Here is a 22,187-nt window from a genome sequence, read left to right as displayed (position 1 = left end):
TGCATTTTTATTTCTCGAAAATTTATTTCGATGTTTGTGTCACCATGTCCTAATCTCTATAGTTGTAGAAATTTGACAGCAATCGTCAATTAACATACGAGCAAAAAGGAGAGGAAAACTTCCAAAGCTCTGGTTACGTGAGAGAAAGAGAGATAGTGAGATATCAGAGTTTGTGAGGTGTTCTAGGAAGAAAAGGGAAATTTTCCAAGAAGCAAGAAATTTATATGTTTTTGATAAACGAATTCTCAATTTCCAATTTTCTTTCAATTCATCTGGCTCTAACCGGTCAACTGGAAGTGTGTTAGTTTGTAACTACGAAAAGGAATCTCAACGTATTCATTATTCTGTAACGAAAATTAGAAAATAAAATGGCGTATTGAAGAGCAATGGTGGACAATTGAAATTTTCTAGTTTGAGTTAAGATTAAAGATACGACAATGGAAGATAATTCGCTCAACCATCAGAACGGTGTAGGACAAGTTGTGAAGCAAGTTAGTGCAGTAAGCAACAACAAAGAAAATGATGAAACATCAGTTAAAGCACAATATTCGATACCCGGAATCTTACATTTTATCCAACACGAATGGGCTAGGTTCGAATTAGAAAGATCCCAGTGGGAAGTCGATAGGGCCGAATTGCAGGTAGGTTTTTTCATTTAGTTTATACCCAGTTTTCCTATGAGTTTTCGTCATTGAAGGAAGTTTCGTGGGAAATGGCCAAAGTGAATTTTTTCTTTGTTTGTTTAATTTTTTCCAGATTTGTTCACAAAAGATTTATCTTTTTCGCAATGATAATACCGATTAGTTGAAACATTCTGCTTTCCAATAATCCTACATTTTCTCTTGTCTGTCTTTCTCCATTGTTACTTTTTGTTCTATCAAAATATATCAATACAAGTTCTACAATTGAGTGAAAATTTAAAAATAGCCTATTCATTGAATTTGCGATGAAAAATCATCTCGTTTTGTTCGGCCTATTCATAATAAACTGACCCATTCATAAAAGTTGATATTGATTGTTTTTCTTCAGCAAAAACAAATTTCATCGAATCATTGTTATTTTGCTCAACCAGTATTCCTATGTTATGTATATTGAACTCTCACAAATTATAAAAATTTGTTAACCTTCAGCATGCTGATAATTGTTTCGCTCTAATAAAAACACTTCCTGTCTATTCATTACTGTGTTGAACAGAATTGTCACCTCAATTGAATATTTTCAATATAAATTTCTTGTCGTTCATTCTGGAGGTGTTCCTGAAACATTGCATTGCATAATAATGGAAAGTGCAACTGTTAACAGTGCATAATAATATGAATAAGTCGGTAATTAGACAAGAACAAGCAGTTGTCTGTGAGATTTTGCTGACTGAATTCCTGAAAATGCAGTCAAGCGTCCATTTAGAAACAATTTACGTTGAGAGTTGTTCTGTTATGTTTTGTGCTGATGTTTTGGATATGAATGAATTTCCAATATGTTACGGTCAGTGCATCTTAATTTTAGCCAATTTCGTATATTGAATCTGATATAACAATTATACCTGCTGTGTTTTTTCTATATTTTCTCATCTGATATTGAGTTGAGAGTATTATATGTGTTTCTATTGTGATTTGTTCTATTATTTTTGTAATTCCCTCTGGGTTTATTCTTATGAATATCGTTACATGGTTTTTTGAAGCTGTGGAGCTTGTTATTTTATGAGAAAGATGAGTTCCATTGCTTTATCAATTATTAATCATTTTGGCCTTCATTAATTAACACTTCATGCCTTCGTCCATTAATATTTGAACTTCTGAATTGAAAAGTCTCTGTTTATTTCTAGGCCCGCATAGCTTTTCTTCAGGGGGAGCGTAAGGGTCAGGAAAACCTGAAGAATGATCTCGTTCGTCGAATAAAAATGTTAGAGTACGCTCTCAAACAAGAGCGCAGTAAGTTTCACAAACTCAAATATGGTACAGATCTGCAGCAGGGCGATATGAACCCTCCACCACTGGATGAATCGTCGAACGAGAACCAGTTGGACGCTGATCAAACCTACATTTCCGTTACAAATTCCACCTGGAAGCAGGGGCGCCAACTTCTACGGCAATACCTACAGGTAATTGAAAAATTGGTTCGAAGGAAGACCTACTTTTAATGCTTTAAATTTTTCAGGAAATTGGTTACACAGATAGAATAATTGATGTGAGATCCACCCGGGTCAGAGCTCTGCTGGGTCTGAACAACAACGGGGAACAGGAGGAGAACCACAACGGTAGCTCTCTAAACGGAAGCGAATCCAACAAGAGGCCAAGCGAAGGTCAAGGTAATACATCTTCAATTTTCCAATTCCCTTTTAAAATTGTGTTTTCCGGCAGGGAGAAAACCCTTCAAGAAGGAACGACCGGGTTCTTTGGCTGAGGCGATGATGATCGAGGCCGAGCAAGCCGTGATGGCCAACATGGAATTCCTCACCAATTCCGAGATGGAAATGGACGACGACGAGGACATTATCAACGAGAAGGATGTGGAAACGATGGAGGAGACCGATGATGATGTTAAGGCAGGGAGGAAAAAAGGTGAGTAGAACACAGTGTGTTAAAGAGAGCAAGAGCCCCGCTTGGAAGGAAGAAGGAAAAAGTTATCGAAGTCTAGTGATCTCTTATGGACGTTTGAATAAATTTGAGAAAAGTTGTTTAGTCGTTTTGTTCTTTAATGAATCACCGTTCAGTTGACGGGTCTTCCCCTGGTATTCGAAATGTGCGGATTACTTTGACGTAATGTTGATTTGAGGAGGAGTGAAACATTGACGAGATTAAATCGAAGAAAGTCTCATTATTTCATTCGATAAGGGTCGTTGGGTTGAAAGCGCCCCAAAATCGTGTTTTAGACGAAAGTTGCCTCATTTTTTCACTTTGACCCCCAAAAATACCTGGAAAATGCTGAGAAATAGGTCAAAATTTTGACATTTATCGAGAGCGCCTGGTTTCCAACCAATCAGATTCTAAACCCTGAAGCCAGATCGGAAAAGACGAAAAAAGTCCGATAAATTGATGTTTTCAGGTTATCCAAATGTAAACAAATCCACGATCACAGAATATACTCCCACTTGACATTTGTCACAGATATAGGTTAACGTCAGTGTGACAGAAGTGAGGTTAGAGCCGATCACAGACTAGGTGTAGTGTTTTGGCCTCGGTATTTGTGGAATTCATCTCATTGTGATTTTTTAAGGCAAATTTGCCGAAAAAGTGAATCTTAGCCTATTAGTGATGGTAAAACTTTTAGAAAAGACCGCTAAACCTTGAAAATTCTCTAGAAGAATGTTTGAAGTGCCTTCTTTCGTCGCAGTTTTTCCTTTATTGGAAATATGGGTCTGGAGTAGGATTTTCCGGGAAACGTGGATGCTGTGTGAGAATATCTGTGCAATGATGTTGAAGATCTTGATTTTATTATCACAATTTCTGAATTTCATGACAATTTCCCCCATTTGTATGTTTAATAAAGTGCTGCTTCAAGATTACGTTGTCTTCCGTTCTTTATTTCCCTTAGATGAAGTGTTTTTTTCAACTCTACGAATCCCGTGTTTCAAATGTCAAATGAAAGGTTGAATGGGTTATGTTTGAATCTGGTAACTAGTAAATTTCATATTGGAGATTCATATCAGAGCTGATATGGCTGGTTCAATATTCATCGCCAACTCGTTTATTGTGATATAAACACCACTTCGTCTACCTAAGGAAAAAAAAAGGAAGGTTATGCTTGTATTTCTAATAAAGACGATTTACAAGGGAAGATCTGATGCATGGGATTTTAACATTGAAAAATGAGGAGACACTACGCAATACTGCGGTCAGATTTACTACCAATGAAAGCTGCAATTCAATGTTTACTTGAGGTGGGGATAACTTTGCGCTAACGGTCCTGGGTGGTAAATGGCTAAAAAAAATAAAATTGGCCACCCAGTTACGTTGTTTTCCTCGCAGTGAGAACTTTTCATAACTCTCTGTGTCCTCCGGCATGTTGACGTATCTGTGGCAACAACTGTCACTTTAACAGCATGTATTTTTCGACGTTTTCAGGCAAAAGTGAGAGATTGTGCAGCGACTTCGACTCTAAAGCGATGGAAGTCATCAATGAAATCACCCAGCTCTTCGATTCCGAAGATGACAACGACGAGGGGGATCAGGGGGACTGGAACCAAGGTAAATATCAACCGATCTAATATCCAGAACACCTTCTTAAATAACCCCCTCGCAGGTTACCAAACTACGATACAGAAAAGACCCATGGACCCCGTGGTCAACGAGGAGATCAACAGCAGCCTGGAGGCCACCCTTGGCCTCGGCGAACTGGCCCAGCTGACCGTCAATAACGACGCCGAGAACACCTACGACATGGCCACGAGCAAAGAGGCGTTTCGGAAGACCTGGAACGCCAAGTACACGCTGCGCAGCCACTTCGACGGCGTCAGGGCGCTCGCGTTCCACCCGACCGAACCCGTTCTGATAACCGGCAGCGAGGATCACACCCTCAAGCTGTGGAATCTGCAGAAGACGGTGCCGGCCAAGAAGTCCGCCTCTTTGGACGTGGAACCGCTGTATACCTTCAGGTAGGTCCCCTCGTCTTCGCCTGGTCGTCAAAACAACCATTAGTCGCAATATTTCCTGTGGTTCATTCTCGTCCACCTCAAATACATTCCAAAGATCATAGAAAAATATCTCTAAATGTCAATGTCATTATCGATTGTCGAGGACTGTATTTTCTGTGGATTTTTCCTCCGCGTCGAGCTTTGTCCGTTCCAGCTCATGTTAAGTGATTAAACTTCCCCGCAGGTGTCATAACAAACCGGTCCTCTGCCTGGCCATATCCGGTTCGGGCGACTACTGCTACTCCGGCAGTCTGGACTCGGCAATTCACGTCTGGAACGTGCCCAATTCGAACATCGACCCTTACGATCAGTTCGATCCGGAGATACTGTACACGACGCTACACGGGCACACGAACGCGGTCTGGGGCCTGTCCGTCTTGAGTTCCAAACAGCAGCTGTTATCCTGCTCGGCCGACGGCACCATCAAGCTGTGGGTGCCTCACAGCGAGGTGAGTAGTTCTTTTCGACCGTAGTTCGCTTTTCCCCCATCTGTCAAAAAAATGTCAACTGTCAAAACAATGTCATTTGTCAAAATAATGTAATTTGGAAGATGCGCTCGTCTAGCTATCTCTGGATCAATCGACGAACCTCTCTCCACTTTCAGGTCCCCCTGCTGAACACCTTCACGTCGGAGCAGGACGGCGTGCCGTCGAGCGTCGATTTCATACGCGACCATCCGATCCAGATCGTCGCGTCGTACAACAGCTCGCACAGCGTCATCTTCGACATTGAGACGGCGAAGCCGGTCGTCCGACTGGAGTCCGGCCAGGAGCAGGCGAACGCCGCCAACAAGATGATCAACAAGATCGTGTCGCATCCGACGCTGCCGCTCACGATAACCGCCCACGAGGACCGTCACATCCGGTTCTGGGACAACATGACGGGGAAGATGGTGCATTCTATGGTCGCGCATCTGGACGCCGTCACCAGCCTGGCGGTGGATCCCAACGGGCTCTACCTTCTGTCAGGTAGGTTATATCGGCTCTTTTTTCCCGAGGACGGCGTTTTCCGCGTTAGTTTGACGTTTTACGGGTGGAAGATATGTCATCATTTATGGCCACAAGTCTATGGTTGGGACGAAAAATTCTAAAGGCGTTTTTCGCGATAGTTTGACGGGTAGAAGATGAGTAATCATCTATGGTTCATGTCATAAATCCTGAAAGCGTTTTTCGCAATAGTTTGGCGTTTGACGAAATGAGTCGTACGGTTCAGATCGAAAACCATAAAATTATGTATTCGATTCTATGATAACGTCATTATTGCAATAGTTTTTCATACTTTCTTGTCAAGATTTAGAATACCTGAAGCTGATACAGCTCATTTTCTTACGGGAGTTGAAAATGGTCAAATGGATTTCGAGCTTGAAATCTTCATCAATCAGTGGAACCTTACGGTTTGAGGCCACTTTCAGCCCTAACTGTCATGGTCAGTGTCGCATCTTCGCTATGACATATGATCACAGAATTAAATGATTTTAATTTTTTTAGTGACATTTGACATTACAATATTCCAACTAAATTTGCCGTCGAAAAATGGTTGAATGAGGTTAGGGTCAAGGTGGATCTTCCATCTTTTACTTTTTGATGAAATTTCAATGTATAATACTGCTATGTTACTCTTCTTTCGTTAGGTTCACACGATTGTTCGATAAGACTGTGGCACTTGGACAACAAGACTTGCGTTCAGGAGATCACTGCCCATCGAAAGAAATTCGATGAGAGTATCCTAGATGTCGCTTTCCATCCGTCGAAACCTTATATAGCGAGCGCAGGAGCAGACGGTCTCGCCAAAGTGTTTGTGTGAATATATGCAGTTAGTTGAACTTCGTAAAAAATAACTCAAATAAAAAAAAAACAGTGAATATTGATAGAATCGGGCCAATCTCCAGATGTATAAGTAGAGGGTCTCGTCCCAGTTAAAATTTGGTATCGTTGGAAATAAATCGATCAGGGAGATGATTGAGTTTTCTCTTGAGAGAGTTGCAAATGGTTATTTTAATTAAATTATGTTATTTTTTAGTTTGTGCAGTTTTCAGCGCACAAATTATTTCCGACTTGATTGTTTCAAAACGGGGAATAGTCTGATCGAAATAGCAACTAACGAATTCTATAACCTCTTTCTATATTTTAGTGGATTGATTTCTAGTCATCTCAAATCTCACATGTTTCGAAGTAACCTGTTCGTCAGGTGATTTATTTTTGTATGTCTCAACTAAACATTGAATACCTGAAACTAAAATCGACGGAAATGGCGGCGTTTACTCGATTTTCGATTGGTTTATTTTTGTTCTTTTTGTGTGGAAATTGTTTTCTGATGAAACTTTCCCTCCCTCATTCTTGAGCACTGCAGTGTTGCTCTTCGAATCTACTACTTTGGAAATTGCTGATTGATATAATATGGAAAAGGTGATTTCTATGGGGAAAGTTATGGTACCAGGTACTGTCACTCGAGTGATGACAGCTGTCAAACAGAAAGGTCCAGTGAACGCCGCCCTTTCTCTCGTTCGCAAATAAAACCATAATCTATTTTAGTTTCGAGTAAAAAAGAAACTTGCAAGCAGAGAAGTTGGAAAATATTGACATTGATTTTCTACATCACTCGGCGTTCAATGAATTGCATCCATGGAGAGGGGTCGTGGTCTAGATACCTATTATAATACTTCATTTATTCATTCGTAGAATTAGTTGTACATATAACTAGATATATTCTTATGGTTTGTATATAATAGGTAAATAATTACCTCTGATTCCATTTCTTTTGTATATAATTTTTGTTTCTAATTTAAAACTTCCCTTTTTTATATGTAATTTCGTTTGCATTTGCTGTATTGAATGTAAATAAATAATCACTGTGCTTGTACTCACTACTGGATAAGTCATTAATTCTAGTCGTTTCAGCCTTTTTTCTCTCCTTGGTGATCAGATGAGTGCGTAAACTAAAAGTGCCAAATTATGTCTAGGGTGGTTCTATGAAATTTGAAAGGTTATGTTCTTGCGCACATCAACTTTCAAAATTATCACACGAATGGTTCGTTATTCATCATACTATTTGAATGTTTTCGGTTTAAAACTCAACCATAAAGCATTGACGGTTGAAGTTAAATGCCTGTAGGGCACTTCAATCTAACGAATTGTCAACGGTTACGTTAGTTACCGAGGGGCAAGCAAATCGTTTCTTAGAAACGTGTTTTTTGTCTTACGGTAACCAATAGCAACCACCGATTTTGACAGTTGTTTAGATTGATACACAAACAGTTTACATCTGCCTCGCACTACTCTTGTAGTTTAAATTTGTGTTAAATCCTTAAAACACGTTGTAGATGCTGATAGTAGAACAATTTAGCGGTTGGCTTAGCATATTGAATACGTGTAGGATCGAAGTGTTCGTAATAATTTTCTGTACGTGATTGTTAATTCAACTCACTGCCTGTAAATCTGTAAAACTATCTTGTTTTTACTAATGTTATAATAAATTTAAGCCCTTAATATTCGATCTTCTCATATGCAGTGTGAAATATGCGGTCCTTGCGAATGTTTCAGGGGGAGAAGTTGATGCAGAACATTTTCTACCTCGGTCATGTTTTTTAATTAATTATTGTGCTCAATTTGAATCGGCTAAAGACTTAAATTCTAACAACCTCAAAAAATTCCGAGACAGTTTAAGTATATCGAATCTGTCAAAAGTTCTAACCTCAATCAACATTCTGTTAGCAGCATAAATTCACTGAGATGTGTCTGACCCTCCACGAAAGCTCAAATGACTAGAAGTGATGAATTTACAGCTGAACAATGTTAACTATTGAATAGGTACAGGTTTCCTACATTAGGAGCGGTTCAACTCCAAAATGATGTGAAATTGTATGTATATTACAAAGTGAACATTACAATAGCTCTACTCTATAAGAATGTTACGCTCTTGGTTTCGATATTAGGATATCTAGATTGAATAAATGTTTTTCGTTTTTCAACACAATGACATATTTTTAACTTTGTATATTCATGGATAATCGCATTTTTTACAATTTGATTGTGATAATTTATTTTATGAGTTTCAGTATATGATAAACTTTTCTTGTAACTACTCAAAATATAATGCTATTATTTCGAAATGTGTCTTTGAAAGATCATTGATTCAACCTGATTTCCGATGTCTCCAATATCCTTACCGATTACATGTATATTTTGGAAATGATCCATTATTCAACTGCAGTAGAGTAACATTATCATGGTCTCCTGTCCTTTTATAATAAACCACAAACCTTCTGTCATCACTCAGTCAGATAATTCATAAAGAAGCAAAAATTGATGCTTATAAAGAAACGAAACACAAAAGGAAGAACAGGAAAAAGAAACATTGATTTATTTTGTCGTACGAAAGAATTCTAAATGCAGTTCAAATATAAAATTCCAGTGAAATTACAGTTTTTAGTTAACAAATACTAAAAAATATACAAATATTCAATATGAGGACAAATATTTACAAGAACTCTTCACACCAGTCATTGAGACACTGCCAACAGTCTGAAGACTGCTTTGAAGAAGCGGAGCAAACATCTTTCATCCATTCTTGGAATAATTCTTTATTCTTCTTCAAAACGAGGAATTGACCTAGGACCACATAAGCCTGAAAGTAGAAAAGGTCTATTAATTTCCCAATTCGTGTACACAAGAAGATCGAAATATTATCAGTTTCCACTTTGTGAGCTTTGATATCCCTAAGGAAGCATACTCACTCTATCAAAACCAGCACTTTTCAGTCTACCTCCTAAAACATCGCCCACGCCAGCCAAATCTGTTACTGGCTTATCTCCCATGGGCTCAGCAACGAAATTCCTATGTTTTTGGGATGTCCCCGACATATTTGTGAGTATTATTTATTAAAAACTTTTTAAAACAAGATTAAAATCAATTAAAAATCCCTTACAAACAAATTTTTTTACTACAACAAAATATAACCACAAAAACGTCTCTCTATGGTCAAAGATCCTCTTTGCTATGGTTTTCGAGTAGCTCCAGTGACTGAAAGAAAAAGAAAGTTTTTTTATAAGAATGTTCAAAGCGACGAAATTCCATTTATTTATCAAGATTACCAATGGGTTTTCAAGTATAGTCCAAACTACTGGATTTTCAATCAAAAAATAAGTTTATTTGAAAAGAAAATTCAAAATATTTATGGTCAAACCTGCTTTTTGATGAGGCTGATACAGAAACCTAGTAACTTTTCTTAGTTAGTTCGCATATTGCTCAATAGATGCGCCATGTTCGATTTTTGAACTTCGGGTCGGATTTTACGCGAGATGCAAACACAGCAACAGTTGACAGCTCACTTTGGTGCAGGTCGTGCAATCTCCTTGAAATCAAAAATGTTCATTGTTTACATTTAATGAATAAAAAAACATATTTCGAGTTTAATCGACCAGTTGCGTGTGATTGGAGTGGATTATAACACAAAATTATGTGGTGTTGGGCAAGTGGATTATAGTTAGTGATAATAACTTGGAAACTTGTATAGTTGTTATTCAAGTTACACTGCTGTGAAATGGATTAAATAAGTTGCCGAGAGCACGTTTTGAACCAAGTAAGTGAATTGATTTTTCTTTTTGTTCCCATCGATTATGTATCTAATCAATTGTTCAAAATATTTGATTTGCTTTTCAGTTATTTTTATTTTGATGTGAATTCAAAATTTTCTCTTTCTTCTTTCTCTTAGCTAAATACTTTTCTTTACCTCAATGACTGACCCCAGATTTTCATTGTATTTATTTTCATACGTTGCCTCTATACTGATATATCCAAAGATATTACGTGTGTAATATCTTTGGATATATCCTACTAGTTTGTTTTTAGGTTAGCTATAACGTTACATTATGTAAATAACAAGTTCTCATAGGAATGTTACTGGGTACTACTTCGATAGTTGCGTACAGATTGTTCCTAGGTCAAAATAAATGGGATGCAGCTTTTTCTGATAAGACCGATTACTTTATTGGTATTCTAGACGCAACTTGATTTCATAAACAAAGAAACGAGACGAGAACTTCTATGTAATTATGATAATGATAAATTTTCAAGGTCACTGACACTAGTGACATCTACGATAATATAGACCCCTTAAGGCCTTGCAAGGGTCCTGAATATTGTAACTAATAGGTTGAATTGGTACCAATAATATTAATTTTGAAAGCGAAAAGGATATAAATTAATATGTAACAGTTCGATTTTTATGGAGTTATCAAGATTGAACTTGTGCTATTTTCTTCCTGGAGTGCCCATATCTCAAATATAAGAGAATTGCATTCTTTTGAAATTTAACTTATTTTTAAAACATATAAATTGTAGGTTTGATGATATATTATCTGTGCAATATTGAATTCATAGAATCATTAGGATAATCCATCCATAGAATGAATGAACAAAATATGTAAATGTTGATAATGATCTGTTCAATCTTGACTCTATTCAATCTTGTATGCAGATGAAGCTTTTGAGTGTTACGTGAAATATAGACATTTTCATCGAGAACATACAGGTAGATATTAAAGTCATGTTTTACTTCGTTTAATTTCAAAGATATGCGTATAATCTGAAATCCAGTTTGCATTAAAACACAATTTCTATTATTCATAGCATACTAGTGTGGGTATTAGACTCGGTATTAGATAGATAGTCATTTTATGATCCTTGTAACTATTTAAGTATCCATTTCCTAAGATATTAATTACAAGTTATAATTCCACTTTGGTTTACGGAATTATACCTATTCTTTGAAGACGTCCTAGATTTTATGCTACAGTTATATGATTGTTAAGTAAGAATTCTCGCAACAATAACTTTATTGTAACTCGAGCCACACTGACCGAAAAAGCGGAGGACATTGTGAAAGATTCGACTCGCCATTACGTAGAAAGAGGATTTTGAAAAGCATTTTTGTAAGCAATGATATTCATGAACTTTCATGTGCGTGTAAAAAGAGCCTGGTAACACTTTCGCATATTTTGCCAATTATACATTTTTCAACCTGTATAATCTTTTCATTCTTCTTGAATTGTACGACAAAAAATTGGTCGAAATTCAAATTCAAAGTATCCCTAGAATGGAACATTTTTCTGTCGAAAATGCATGCTCTGGCCATAGATAACTCGACTGAAAATAATTTAAGTTCATTTTTATGAAGGAAAGCTCGAAAAGATCGAAATTCATTTACTATTTTTTGAATTCTATGTAAATGTGAATTCTCGTCAATATTGATATTGTAAAGAAGTATATTCGAATGTGAGAACTTTTTGTGTGTGATCGGTTTTCAATTAGGTAATTAATTGAATGAAGGCACCTGAACACCGAGCTAAACATCACAGAACAAAGTGATCTTCCATAATGGACTACTCCATTAATCTCTATTCAAAAATGATAATTGAGCTTCTAATGATGAACACCAACAGTATCGTAAGTGACAAGAGTAGAATCAATTATGGTGTTGTCGACTATATGAACCGCAAGGAAAATAATTGAGGAGAATTAACACTATGGAGACGAATGCTCAATTGATATTTGTGGGCCTGAAAATATTCTCGATGTGAGATTCCATCCATATAAATGTTGTTGTAGGGAATATGTTTCTCGAAATTTGTATTTGTAACCTGAATAAGCTACAGTCTTAGCGAAATATTTTCAAAGTGTTTCTTTTATTGAATTGAAAATTAATTTCCATCAAGTGAAAAATAAAAATTCAAAACATAGAAATGCCAATCGCGAGACCAATCAGCTATAATCATAGAAAATAAGATTTATCTATGTCCTCTTGCATCTATGGCTCTTAAAAAATATCAAGAATTTACCGAGATCACAGATTATCTTACTCTCTGTAGGAACACTCGTTATTTAATGTTCTCTGGCAGAGGTCAGCGCATAGAGCGTCATGAATCAATCGGGCGAGTTCCAGTTGTCATCGCTTCTCCACATTATTCAAGATCACCGCATCGAATACTAAATCGGGCATACGTGAAACCATCCGATTCGATTTTCTTCATGTCGCAATAGTTTTTCAATGTCAGCTCTGAATTACAGCGATCGTAATCGGTCTGTGTTTCCGAGACTGTCTGTTTGCTTGCAGCCAGAGCCCGCAGTGCTATCCAACACTTCCGGAGAGAGTGAAACGAAACAATTTTTTCAGTCTGATTGACATTTTGCATACGTACTTTTTCACCAACTGTTCCGGAATAACGCAACGTAATTATGGTTTGCGCCTGCATAACCTATCGTATGTCTTCTTTTTCTCGTCTAGCGTTATTTCCTCATTTGTACTGTCATTAATTGGAAAGCCTAGTTGCAAGATGTCGAAATCTGGAATCGAACAGTTATAATTGAGGGAATATTAATAAGGAGAATAAGGATATTAAGTGGATTGGTTTCCGGTTATTTTTTCGACGTCCTGTTTTCGTACGTTTTGCTCTATGATTCGTGATATCGCCGAACGTTCTCAAAGGATTGTAGCAGAACATTTTGAAAGTTGACATTTTGCGATACGATTTCGACGGACATTCTGTGACTCCTTAACAATTATCGCTGACTTTAAGGGGCGTAACTGTTTCAATCAAACACCTGTACCCGATTTCATTTTACAATATCGATCTACTCGAACAACAATTACACTTCTATTCGCTTCAAGTCATAATCAACACGTTTAATTGCTGTTCAGGAACTCGGATGTTTATTTATAAGAGATATTTTATGCAGTAGGTGCCTATTTCCTCTTTGAAACATAGAGTGTTACTCTGTGAAAGACGAAAAAACGTGTATGTTTTCTGAAACAATCAGACACTGCTTGAATCGAAGCTTAAATAGTTTCAAATGTATGCAGAAAAGTACATAGGTGATATTCTGTCTGTTCTATTAGTTTCTAGATTCGTTTACTCATGATCCGAATGATTTATATACATATTGGATTTTCCCCGTTGGGCCTAATAGACTGTTGTAAATAGATTTACAGAGGGTACCTACCATTCCTGAGCTCAGGTGTCGTATTTTGAATATTGGACAGCCAATGGGACCACGCAGACATGTCGGTCTTTCTACCTAAGAACTTATCTCGGAATTTCTGTTTTGTTGTCATAAAGGCGTTCGTGAAGTTGCGGAGAGTACATCTTGTAGGTGGATGCTAGGTAGTTGGTGACTGTGCTTTGTGTTATACTTGGAATACGCAGTTGGAATTTGTATTTTTGACGGTGAGTCACTTCAGGCGATCTAATTCATTTAGTTTTTTGGTTTATCGATCTTGAGAACGAAGTAAAACGAAAAATTCGTAATTCGCTTGAAATTAATGCGTTTTTGACATGTGGATTTCGAAATAGGAGAAACAAAGTTGGTAAAGTTTCGAGTACAGAGTAATTTTGCACCAACGCAACGTCATTGAGGTTTTTATTAGGGCTTTTCTAATTTTGTCTCGAGGATCTTTGACCAAATTTTGTTGCATTAATGTCAGGACACCTGTATCAATTCAATTCAATTTTTGACTCCCTATACGTTGGGGTGCAAAATTCATCTCGAATTCCTTAGAGAAATATTGAATTTTTCGGGACATAAATCACCTCTTCCTTTTTTGCCGCTTCTAGATTGAACACCCCGTATATAAACGTGTTGCCGCGAATAAACATCGCAATCTCTGGCCCCTTTGTCGTCGCAAACTGCTTTTATTCCAGCCGACGCGATATCATGAACATATTTATTTTTCCATTATCTATCCATTTATCTGTCCATTTTTCGAAAGGCCTTCATTGGGCGACGGAAATAGCGTCTTTTGAATTGTTCATTACGGGGGCAACGAAGCATCGATGCCTCGTCCGGAGAGCCATAAATTCCTGACCTAGCACTTCTGAAATTGGCAATCCATAATGGATGACGGGATAACAAAGTTGGCGCTGGAGGATTATTTTTGGATTATGAATGAATGCATGTAACCTATCGATTGGATACTCTTCGGTGGTTCGAAAGAGCAAGAAGGCTGCAGTTAATAAAAGACGATGTTTTTTGCTGTATACAGGGTGAAACACGGCCTTTTAGGGTTTGTAGAGTGTAGAGAATGTTGGGATTTTTGACTATGAACCTCCTCCCTAAATGATCCACAGACGTCTTCAGCTTCCGGTTATACCGGAAACACCCTACTACTTGATTTGATTGCAATTTCGACAGTATGTCATACCTTTGGTAAAACGTCAATAGTTTTTGAGTTATTGGGATTCTTATGAAAAGAATGGTGAAAACGAGAAGTCACCTTTTCTGAATATTTCTTCTGGGGAGGTTTTTTTCGAAAAATGTTGCCAATTTTGCCATCATGTTGTATTATAATTCTATTTCCTCTTTGGACCGAAAATGTGCAGGGTGTTGATGAGAAGATTATCAAGTTGCACAGTTTGAATTCATTGAAACTCGAGATTTTCATATTCCAAGCTACATATTTTCTAATTTCAGTCGATTCTATGTAAAATATAGGAAGAGTTGCCTCAATGAAACTTGCACCTGAAATGAAAACTTTCAGATTATCGAGGAAGTTATCTCTTCATTTTAGTTATAGGGTTAATTTTGGTAACCTACTTCTTTTTTCACGTAGAATCGACTGAACTCGTAAAAATATCGGTTGTAATTTAAAAATCTTTTGAATTGATGAATAATATTCGTCCAACTTGAGAATCTGCTCATAAACGTGGTGCATATTTTGCTCCAAACAAAAACTAGTGTTTTATTAATACTACAAAGTGGAAGAATTGAAAATGGTGAAGATTTTTTCGAAAAAACCATCCCAGCAGAAACATTCAAAAAAGTGTGACGTCCAATTTCCACCATGTCTCTCACAAGAATCCAAATAACTCATAAAGCGTTGCATTTTCACCGGAGGTATAGCATACTGATGAAATTGTCATTAAATAAGTATATTTAGGGTCTGAAAATACTCAAGACAGAAAGTTTATTGTCGAAAAACCAAACATGCAAATTTTTCAGAACAAAATTGTGATCCAATAGGCCATCTACCATGGAACACCCTGTATATGCTCGTATTTTATTCGAAGTAAGAAGCTAGCACTGTAAGGGAATAGAAAAAACATCCCTTGGTTCTTTCAAGTTTTATTTAACAGCGTGTATTTTGAATAATTCCCCAATTGTGTTCCGTCGAAATCATCCCCTAGTTCAGACAACTTTTCAACGTGATAAACCAATAAATACAACGTATCTACGTACTTGTATTTCAACCCGTCTCACATATCCAATTAGCATCTTCCAATATTCCGAAAAGAATCCCTACGTCACTATTTTAAGGGTATCGTATATCGAAATATGACCTTTCAGTCCCATTTTGAGGTGGGAAACTATTTTTTCATCGTTCTCAGTTAACTAGCTCGTTTCATCTGTCTTAACAATGACCACACTACCAGGATTTTCCGTATTTCAGTGAATGTTCAACGTAAGGTGTGGTCTGTCGCATAGAAGACATTTCCTTTGTTGTCGAAGCCAGTCGGTATACCGGTGACATCTCCAGACAGCCCTCATATACATTTAACTGGCTCCTGGCTCGTACGCGAGCACTTTGAACCAGGAAACTCTCGTCCGTTGCCCTTTATCCCTCGCCAATCGATGACGACAGATCACGTTGATATAGATGGGTTTTCAGGGTTTCCACGCACTTCTACGTCGATCACAATGCACCCCTATGGCGGACTAGGTGGTGCACTTTTGCGAGACCATATGGGCAATCCCCAGTAATCGTCAACAAACAACGCATATTGTTGTCCGAGCCCTCCAGTCGACAAATAGAGGGTGTTTGGCCGAATATCCGCAGATTTGAGCGTGCCATATTGTTTCTCGCGATTCAACTGGTCAGAGAATCAGGACAAATCCCTTCTGACAAAAAATTTCAACCGTTTCCGAAGAAAAAATTATTTTAAGTACTTGAAAATGAAAGATAAAACTAGGTATTTAAAATTCCAAGCGTTTCGTTACTATTGCACAAGTTGGCAACATCGACTGAAATATGCCTTGATAATAAAGGACAACAAATACACTGTCTAGATGAGATAGACAAAGATGGCTCTCTATGAAGTCTGCGACGAACGAGGAAGGTCGTAAAATTTTATGTTGGTGTTGAGGCTCGCCAGTGAGTAGGCACCTTATGATGGCTGTAAATCAACCATAAATAAGCAATTGTTATTTTTTATTTTCTAGTAGGTGCTGTTGCCAAATCGTAAACTAAAAACGAAGCGATTTAACTTTTAAAACCTCATATTTGAAGAATGATTTTGAATAGTTTCCGCGGTGCATTTGAAAAATTCATGAATGAGACTCATAATTATTCAGTTTAAACTTGCATGTGCAGTGATAACCCAAATTGAGGAGAATTCCCCATTACAAGAAGTCTATAAGAAACGTGGTTTATTAATTATGCTCAACGTCCAGTTCCGAGACTTGGTCATTAAAAAAAATCCGCTTATGGGGATTTTAGAGGTTTTTGTCGCTAAGCCAAGGAAACTGTCATCTGTCATCTATAGTCACGTGGAGTTTAAGTGTCGTCTGTCAGTTAATCTCCTATTTTAGGACGCTGAAAACTGGCATGAATGGGTAATTTTGACTCTACAGTCATGAAAGGCATTTGAGTGATGCTCGGAGTGATGACTAGATCTGGGTGTTTGGGTTTGACATGCAAAATCCTTACTATTTTAAATGTGAAAGTACGTGTGTTTGTTTGTATGTTTGTCCATCCATAACTCCGGAACCAGATGTCTGATTTTGATGGGAATTTCTTTATAGTGTGAAGAATTTATCAAATTAGGTTTTCGTGTAACATTCATTTATCACATATTTTAGCAGTAGATACAAACATGTTATTTTTAGTTTGTCTCAAACGATTTTATCTAACGAGATAAATTTCGGAATTGTTTCGTTGATTTGATGAATGTTTTTCGAACACAAGATATCACCCACGTCTTCCAGTTCTCTCATTATGATCATGTGGAATCTTCGAATTCACGATATTTGTCTGTGGAATGTGTGGAATCCTTGAATGATCCCACAAGAGAATGACTGGTTGTCGACTATGTCGTTATCCCTATTTGGGGCTATTTTTAGTTCACCACGTCTGATTCCTCCCTTCATTCACGACCGGACTACAGAAACAGGGGTGGTCTATTTTTAAGTTTTACTACTATCTCTTCTGTCGGATTTTTCCAACAGACCATGAGGAAATGGGACCTGGATGATTCGAAAATGTCGGGTTTCACTTAATTGGACGTATGGCTTGGTAAATTTGATTCGGTCGATATGTATTTCTTAGTTTCGTTAAAATAGGTATACTGGGTGTATTTAACAGAAGAAAAAATATGTATTTCAATTTGATTCACTACCATTAAGTTCAACGGATTTTTTCCATTTGATGTAGGTCGAATATTGCGATTAAATTTGGGATGTTTTGACGTGTTTACACTTTTTCAATCTCAAGACTATATATTTGGTAGTATAAGTCAGCGAGGAACATCAACTTCCAAAACAAACCAATTGGTTCCAATACTACATAGCCTACTTAACGATCAATTTTTGTGTTCGCTGGAGGCTTCAAATGATGCAAGTTCACGCTGTTACCGCCTGATTCACCTACTACTTCTCAATATCTTCCGTTATAGATCGAACTCGATGTTCTTAATTATCCGCTCGCTTAATTTATAGACGTAGCTCGACCGTAGCAACAAAGTAGGTACATCAGAGTCTGCTCGACGAAACGTTAACCCAAAAACTAATTACCCCAAAAACAGACCTGTAGAAAAGAACGGGTAGAAACTGGGATGAAAAACTCTCGGAAATACCGGAAAAATGAGGAAAGCAACACGGAACCTAATTATTGCCGTCGAAGCAGAGTGGCGTTTGAAAGAGAGGGCGTAAAAGAGAGAACACAAAAGAATTGAAAGAGAATAGAGTGGATTGTTGAAACTTGGAGAAACCAGGTCGTAGATTAGGCCGATAGGATTCGTAGGTCTGTCTATGGCTGATGCACATACAGCTTATGGAATCACGTAAATATCATTGTAACGAAGACGACGGTATTTATACAGGGTGAGTCTTTGACTCGTACAAAGGTTTTAACAGTAGATTCTTGAGGTAAACATAAACACTTTTTGTGTTTCTTTTGACCTCAAGAATTCACTGTTGTACTGTTTGTACGAGTGAAAAACTCACCCTGTATAACTTTGTAGGCAAGTACAAGTAGTATTTTCACTAACTTGGCGTGTATGAATATCAGGGTTCTCGAATCTGCGAAAATCTACAGGATGTCCATTTAAATTGAAAAGTCCCCTTCCTGAAACATTCAAATGGTATCAATACTATCAATCATATGCTTTAAATGGTCCATTTTCGAGATACTCAAGGACCTCAGGAGAAACCAGCCAACAAAAACAACGGATGCAGACTTTCGAAGAGATGAATCACGAGACAACTACAAAACCGGAAGGGAGGTTAGCGTTCCAGGGCTAGCTGAGGAATTTGGAACGACTGGACCCACTTGACTGTACAGATTTAATATGCCGGAGACCAAGCAGATCGCTGACGCATCACTTTGTTACGGTTTAACAATGCTTGATCGGAGGATCAACGCTTGATTGGCGGATAAACGTCAATTTGTTTTCAATCGATAATTCAGTTAGCAAGTAAAAGTATAAGAAGTCGATCGAAAGTCGAAGTGATGGCAGCTGTTTTCGAGTTATTCGTTGATTGCCGACGTGATTATGTCAAGATTGACTTGTACTGGAAAAATATTACCAAATTCGTACTTATGTATTTCAGAAGTTGTCTTGGTTTTTTCCAATCCTCGTTGAATACATCAACTTTGGCGTAAGAAAGCGTAACTAAAATTGGGTTAATGCGATACCGTTCGTTGATATAATATTTCAATTCACAATGTTTCAATCGTTGCTCAAGTAATGAGCCTGTTCATTTAATCCAATTATCAACTTGTACCTAGATAAGATAATGCTTAAATGAAAATTGATAATTTCCAGTACAATCGTCGTGCAATCAACCTAAGTCCTAAGGGTTCGATACTGACTTGAACACACCATTTTTCGTGGTTAGGCATAGGATTAATTTTTAGGGAGGATATCTGAATGATGATTCGTTATTAGACGTCTATAGCGTCTACGAACGCAATAAGCCGATCGATGTATATTTCAGCGGTCGTAAATCTCTACTTCGCCACTTCTGAATCTATCAATATTTATAGATGATGCTCTGGTATAGGTTTATTTATCGAATTCGTCATCGCTTGACCCAGATGCCATGGGAAAATGGTACAACTGTTCGATCTGCGATGACGTAACAACGCGCTGATCTCTCACTGTTGTCAGTATGGCGATTACGCGACTGAATAAGGTGAAAATTCAATTAACACATAATAGAGCGGTTTTTAAGTGGAATTCGGGTATTCTGTCGAATTGACTAATAGCAGAAGCGATTTGGAATGATTCGAGTTCGAAAAAGATCGGTTTTTCGATGTGGGAGTTTGGGAAGATGTGAGACTGAATAAAAAATGGAAATTTTTAGTTTTTCGGGATTTTCCGAAGGTCTTATTTCGACACGCTAATCGCCCAGAAACAGAAACAGTTTCTATGCACTCCATATCCTAGGACAACCTGATTTTGATACAGAGGTAAAGTAGGTCATTTTAGGGGGTCTAACCCCTTGCTCATTTTTGACCCAAAAAATCGAGGTTTTTGTGATAGGGTATATGTGGATGTGATACATATTTTGAAAGAGTAACTCTTCTAGTAATACATTCCGAAATTTTATCGAGCTTGATGCTGGAAATGATTCAGTTTGATAACTTCAAGTGCAAGTGGAGATTTCAATGGCTTTCAAACGATTGAAATCGTGACATAACAAGATAAATGATGGAACGGCATGAGTGAAGTATACAGTCGGAGTCTAAATCTAAAATCACCCAGGATTCTTTCGAAATTTCATTTGCGAATGCATTTCCTGGAAAAATAAACGCGCTTTCTTATCTGTGGAGTTTATTTGCTTATTTTTCATTCGAAAGTGATCGAGATAACAGTCCCATTGTTTACGCCTACCTTTTATCCTAAAACAAACATTGAACAGTTTCTGTGATAGATACTTTTGAATTGCGAAATTTTATCGATGCTTTTTTTTGTCGTCCGTCACTGGGAAGATTAAGTGATGGGGTGTACTTGGTCAGAGAGGCCCTGGCACTCTGATTCCTGATCCTCCCATCACCCGCATCTTCCCTGGATATTCCAAAAAGAGTGTGCTTGAAAGAGCAATGAATCCGACCTTTGGTACTATAGGAAATTGTCCGATGTATCTGGTGTTTCACGCACAAGAATCATGAAAATGCAAACAGATTTCTGCATGAAGGCTCGCTGATTCCTCTTCCATCAACTGCACCATCTCTTGATATTCTCAGGATGGCCTAATGGGCTAGTCGATCTATTACAAGATGAAGAGGTGTGAGATCTGTAAGGATCTCAAGAAGACCTCCTGTACATTATAGTTGGACACATTCTCATACTTCCAGCGATGCAAACAGAGGTTAAGGTGCCTACAGATTACTCTGACGTGACGTAGGCCCACGTTATAATGCGTCAGAGCAATTTGGACGCTTCCGCGCAAACTCCTATGTTACAGTTTTGAATCGTGCGCGTCATGACATGGGCCCACGTCGGGTCAGAGTAATCTGTGGGCACTTTGAGTCTTCGTGTTTTATCGAAGGTTTTTCTTGTACTGTTCTGACTTGTCTTGGCTCCTTGGCATGCCAGACTATTGCTTCATAAGTGATTACTGGTTTCACAATCATAACTTACAACCATCGCAGTAGTTTTGGGTTATATTCCCAAGTTTGACCAACCAGATGCAGACTACTGCGCACTTATCGCTAGCAGCCCAGAGGATCTACAGATAATGGTGGACACCTATAAACATATATACAAAGCTTTAGGCCTTATATTCAATATCGACAAATCCAAAATCCAGATAAGTCCGCCAGAAAGCCTTCAAACAGACATCAGCCTGGAGGATGAAACTCAAAAAAGGCAGTTCAAATACTTGGGAAGCTTCATAAATACTAGGGCTAAACTGGACACGGAAATACATAACCGTATCAATTCGGCATCACGGGCATTCTGGAAGCTAAAGGTCAGAGTGTTTCAAAATCACGACCTCAATCTGAAGACCAAGACAGCTGTTCACAAAGCAGTGGAGACCCTACAGGCGACATATTAAACAGCTTGAACTAACGCAACAAAGTCTTCTAAGACAGATAATGCACATCAGATGGTTCCACAAAGTTTCGAATGCAGAAGTCTTGCAACGCGCGAGTTGTACAACAATTGAGACTCGAGTAACCAGGGCCGACTCAGATGGAGCGGCCACATCATGAGAATGCAAGACACAAGACTCCCTAAAATAGCTGTGTATGGCGAATTGACAGAGGGAGCTCGGAAACTAGGATGCCAGTATAAGCGGTTTAAGGATATACTGCATCAATCCCTAAAATCAGTTAATGCCAA

The 22,187-nt window shown here is 37.9% G+C and overlaps 3 protein-coding genes across 6 annotated transcripts in view; 2 read left to right on the top strand and 1 right to left on the bottom strand.

Annotated features, from left to right (window-relative positions):
- The first annotated feature begins 123 nt into the window (after positions 1 to 123).
- LOC123310544 (striatin-3) lies at positions 124 to 8,738 on the top strand. Its single transcript, XM_044894056.1, has 9 exons — positions 124 to 641; positions 1,823 to 2,098; positions 2,155 to 2,305; positions 2,358 to 2,558; positions 4,062 to 4,184; positions 4,240 to 4,591; positions 4,815 to 5,079; positions 5,235 to 5,598; positions 6,261 to 8,738. The coding sequence occupies exons 1-9, from the start codon at positions 438 to 440 to the stop codon at positions 6,431 to 6,433; spliced, it is 2,109 nt and encodes a 702-aa protein (XP_044749991.1). The 5' UTR covers positions 124 to 437; the 3' UTR covers positions 6,434 to 8,738.
- A 236-nt stretch (positions 8,739 to 8,974) lies between these two features.
- On the bottom strand, positions 8,975 to 9,602 carry LOC123310545 (barrier-to-autointegration factor). Its single transcript, XM_044894057.1, has 2 exons — positions 9,363 to 9,602; positions 8,975 to 9,253 (listed from the first exon to the last, which is right to left on the bottom strand). Exons 1-2 carry the CDS (start codon positions 9,486 to 9,488, stop codon positions 9,107 to 9,109), a joined length of 273 nt encoding a protein of 90 aa, XP_044749992.1. The 5' UTR covers positions 9,489 to 9,602; the 3' UTR covers positions 8,975 to 9,106.
- A 359-nt stretch (positions 9,603 to 9,961) lies between these two features.
- LOC123310542 overlaps positions 9,962 to 22,187 on the top strand; it is a 69,578-nt gene continuing 57,352 nt past the window's right edge. For 3 of the 4 annotated variants that reach the window (XM_044894050.1, XM_044894052.1, XM_044894049.1), the window contains exon 1: positions 9,962 to 10,207. The gene's annotated coding sequence lies outside the window, so the exon portion shown is untranslated. The remainder of the gene's footprint in view (positions 10,208 to 22,187) is intronic. The other variant, XM_044894053.1, reaches the window with a different exon arrangement.

This window comes from Coccinella septempunctata, chromosome 3 (assembly GCF_907165205.1).
Source record: "Coccinella septempunctata chromosome 3, icCocSept1.1, whole genome shotgun sequence".
Taxonomy (NCBI): Eukaryota; Metazoa; Arthropoda; class Insecta; order Coleoptera; family Coccinellidae; genus Coccinella; species Coccinella septempunctata.
Note: the sequence above shows the minus strand (reverse complement) of the source record. Positions and strands in the feature narration are given on the sequence as shown.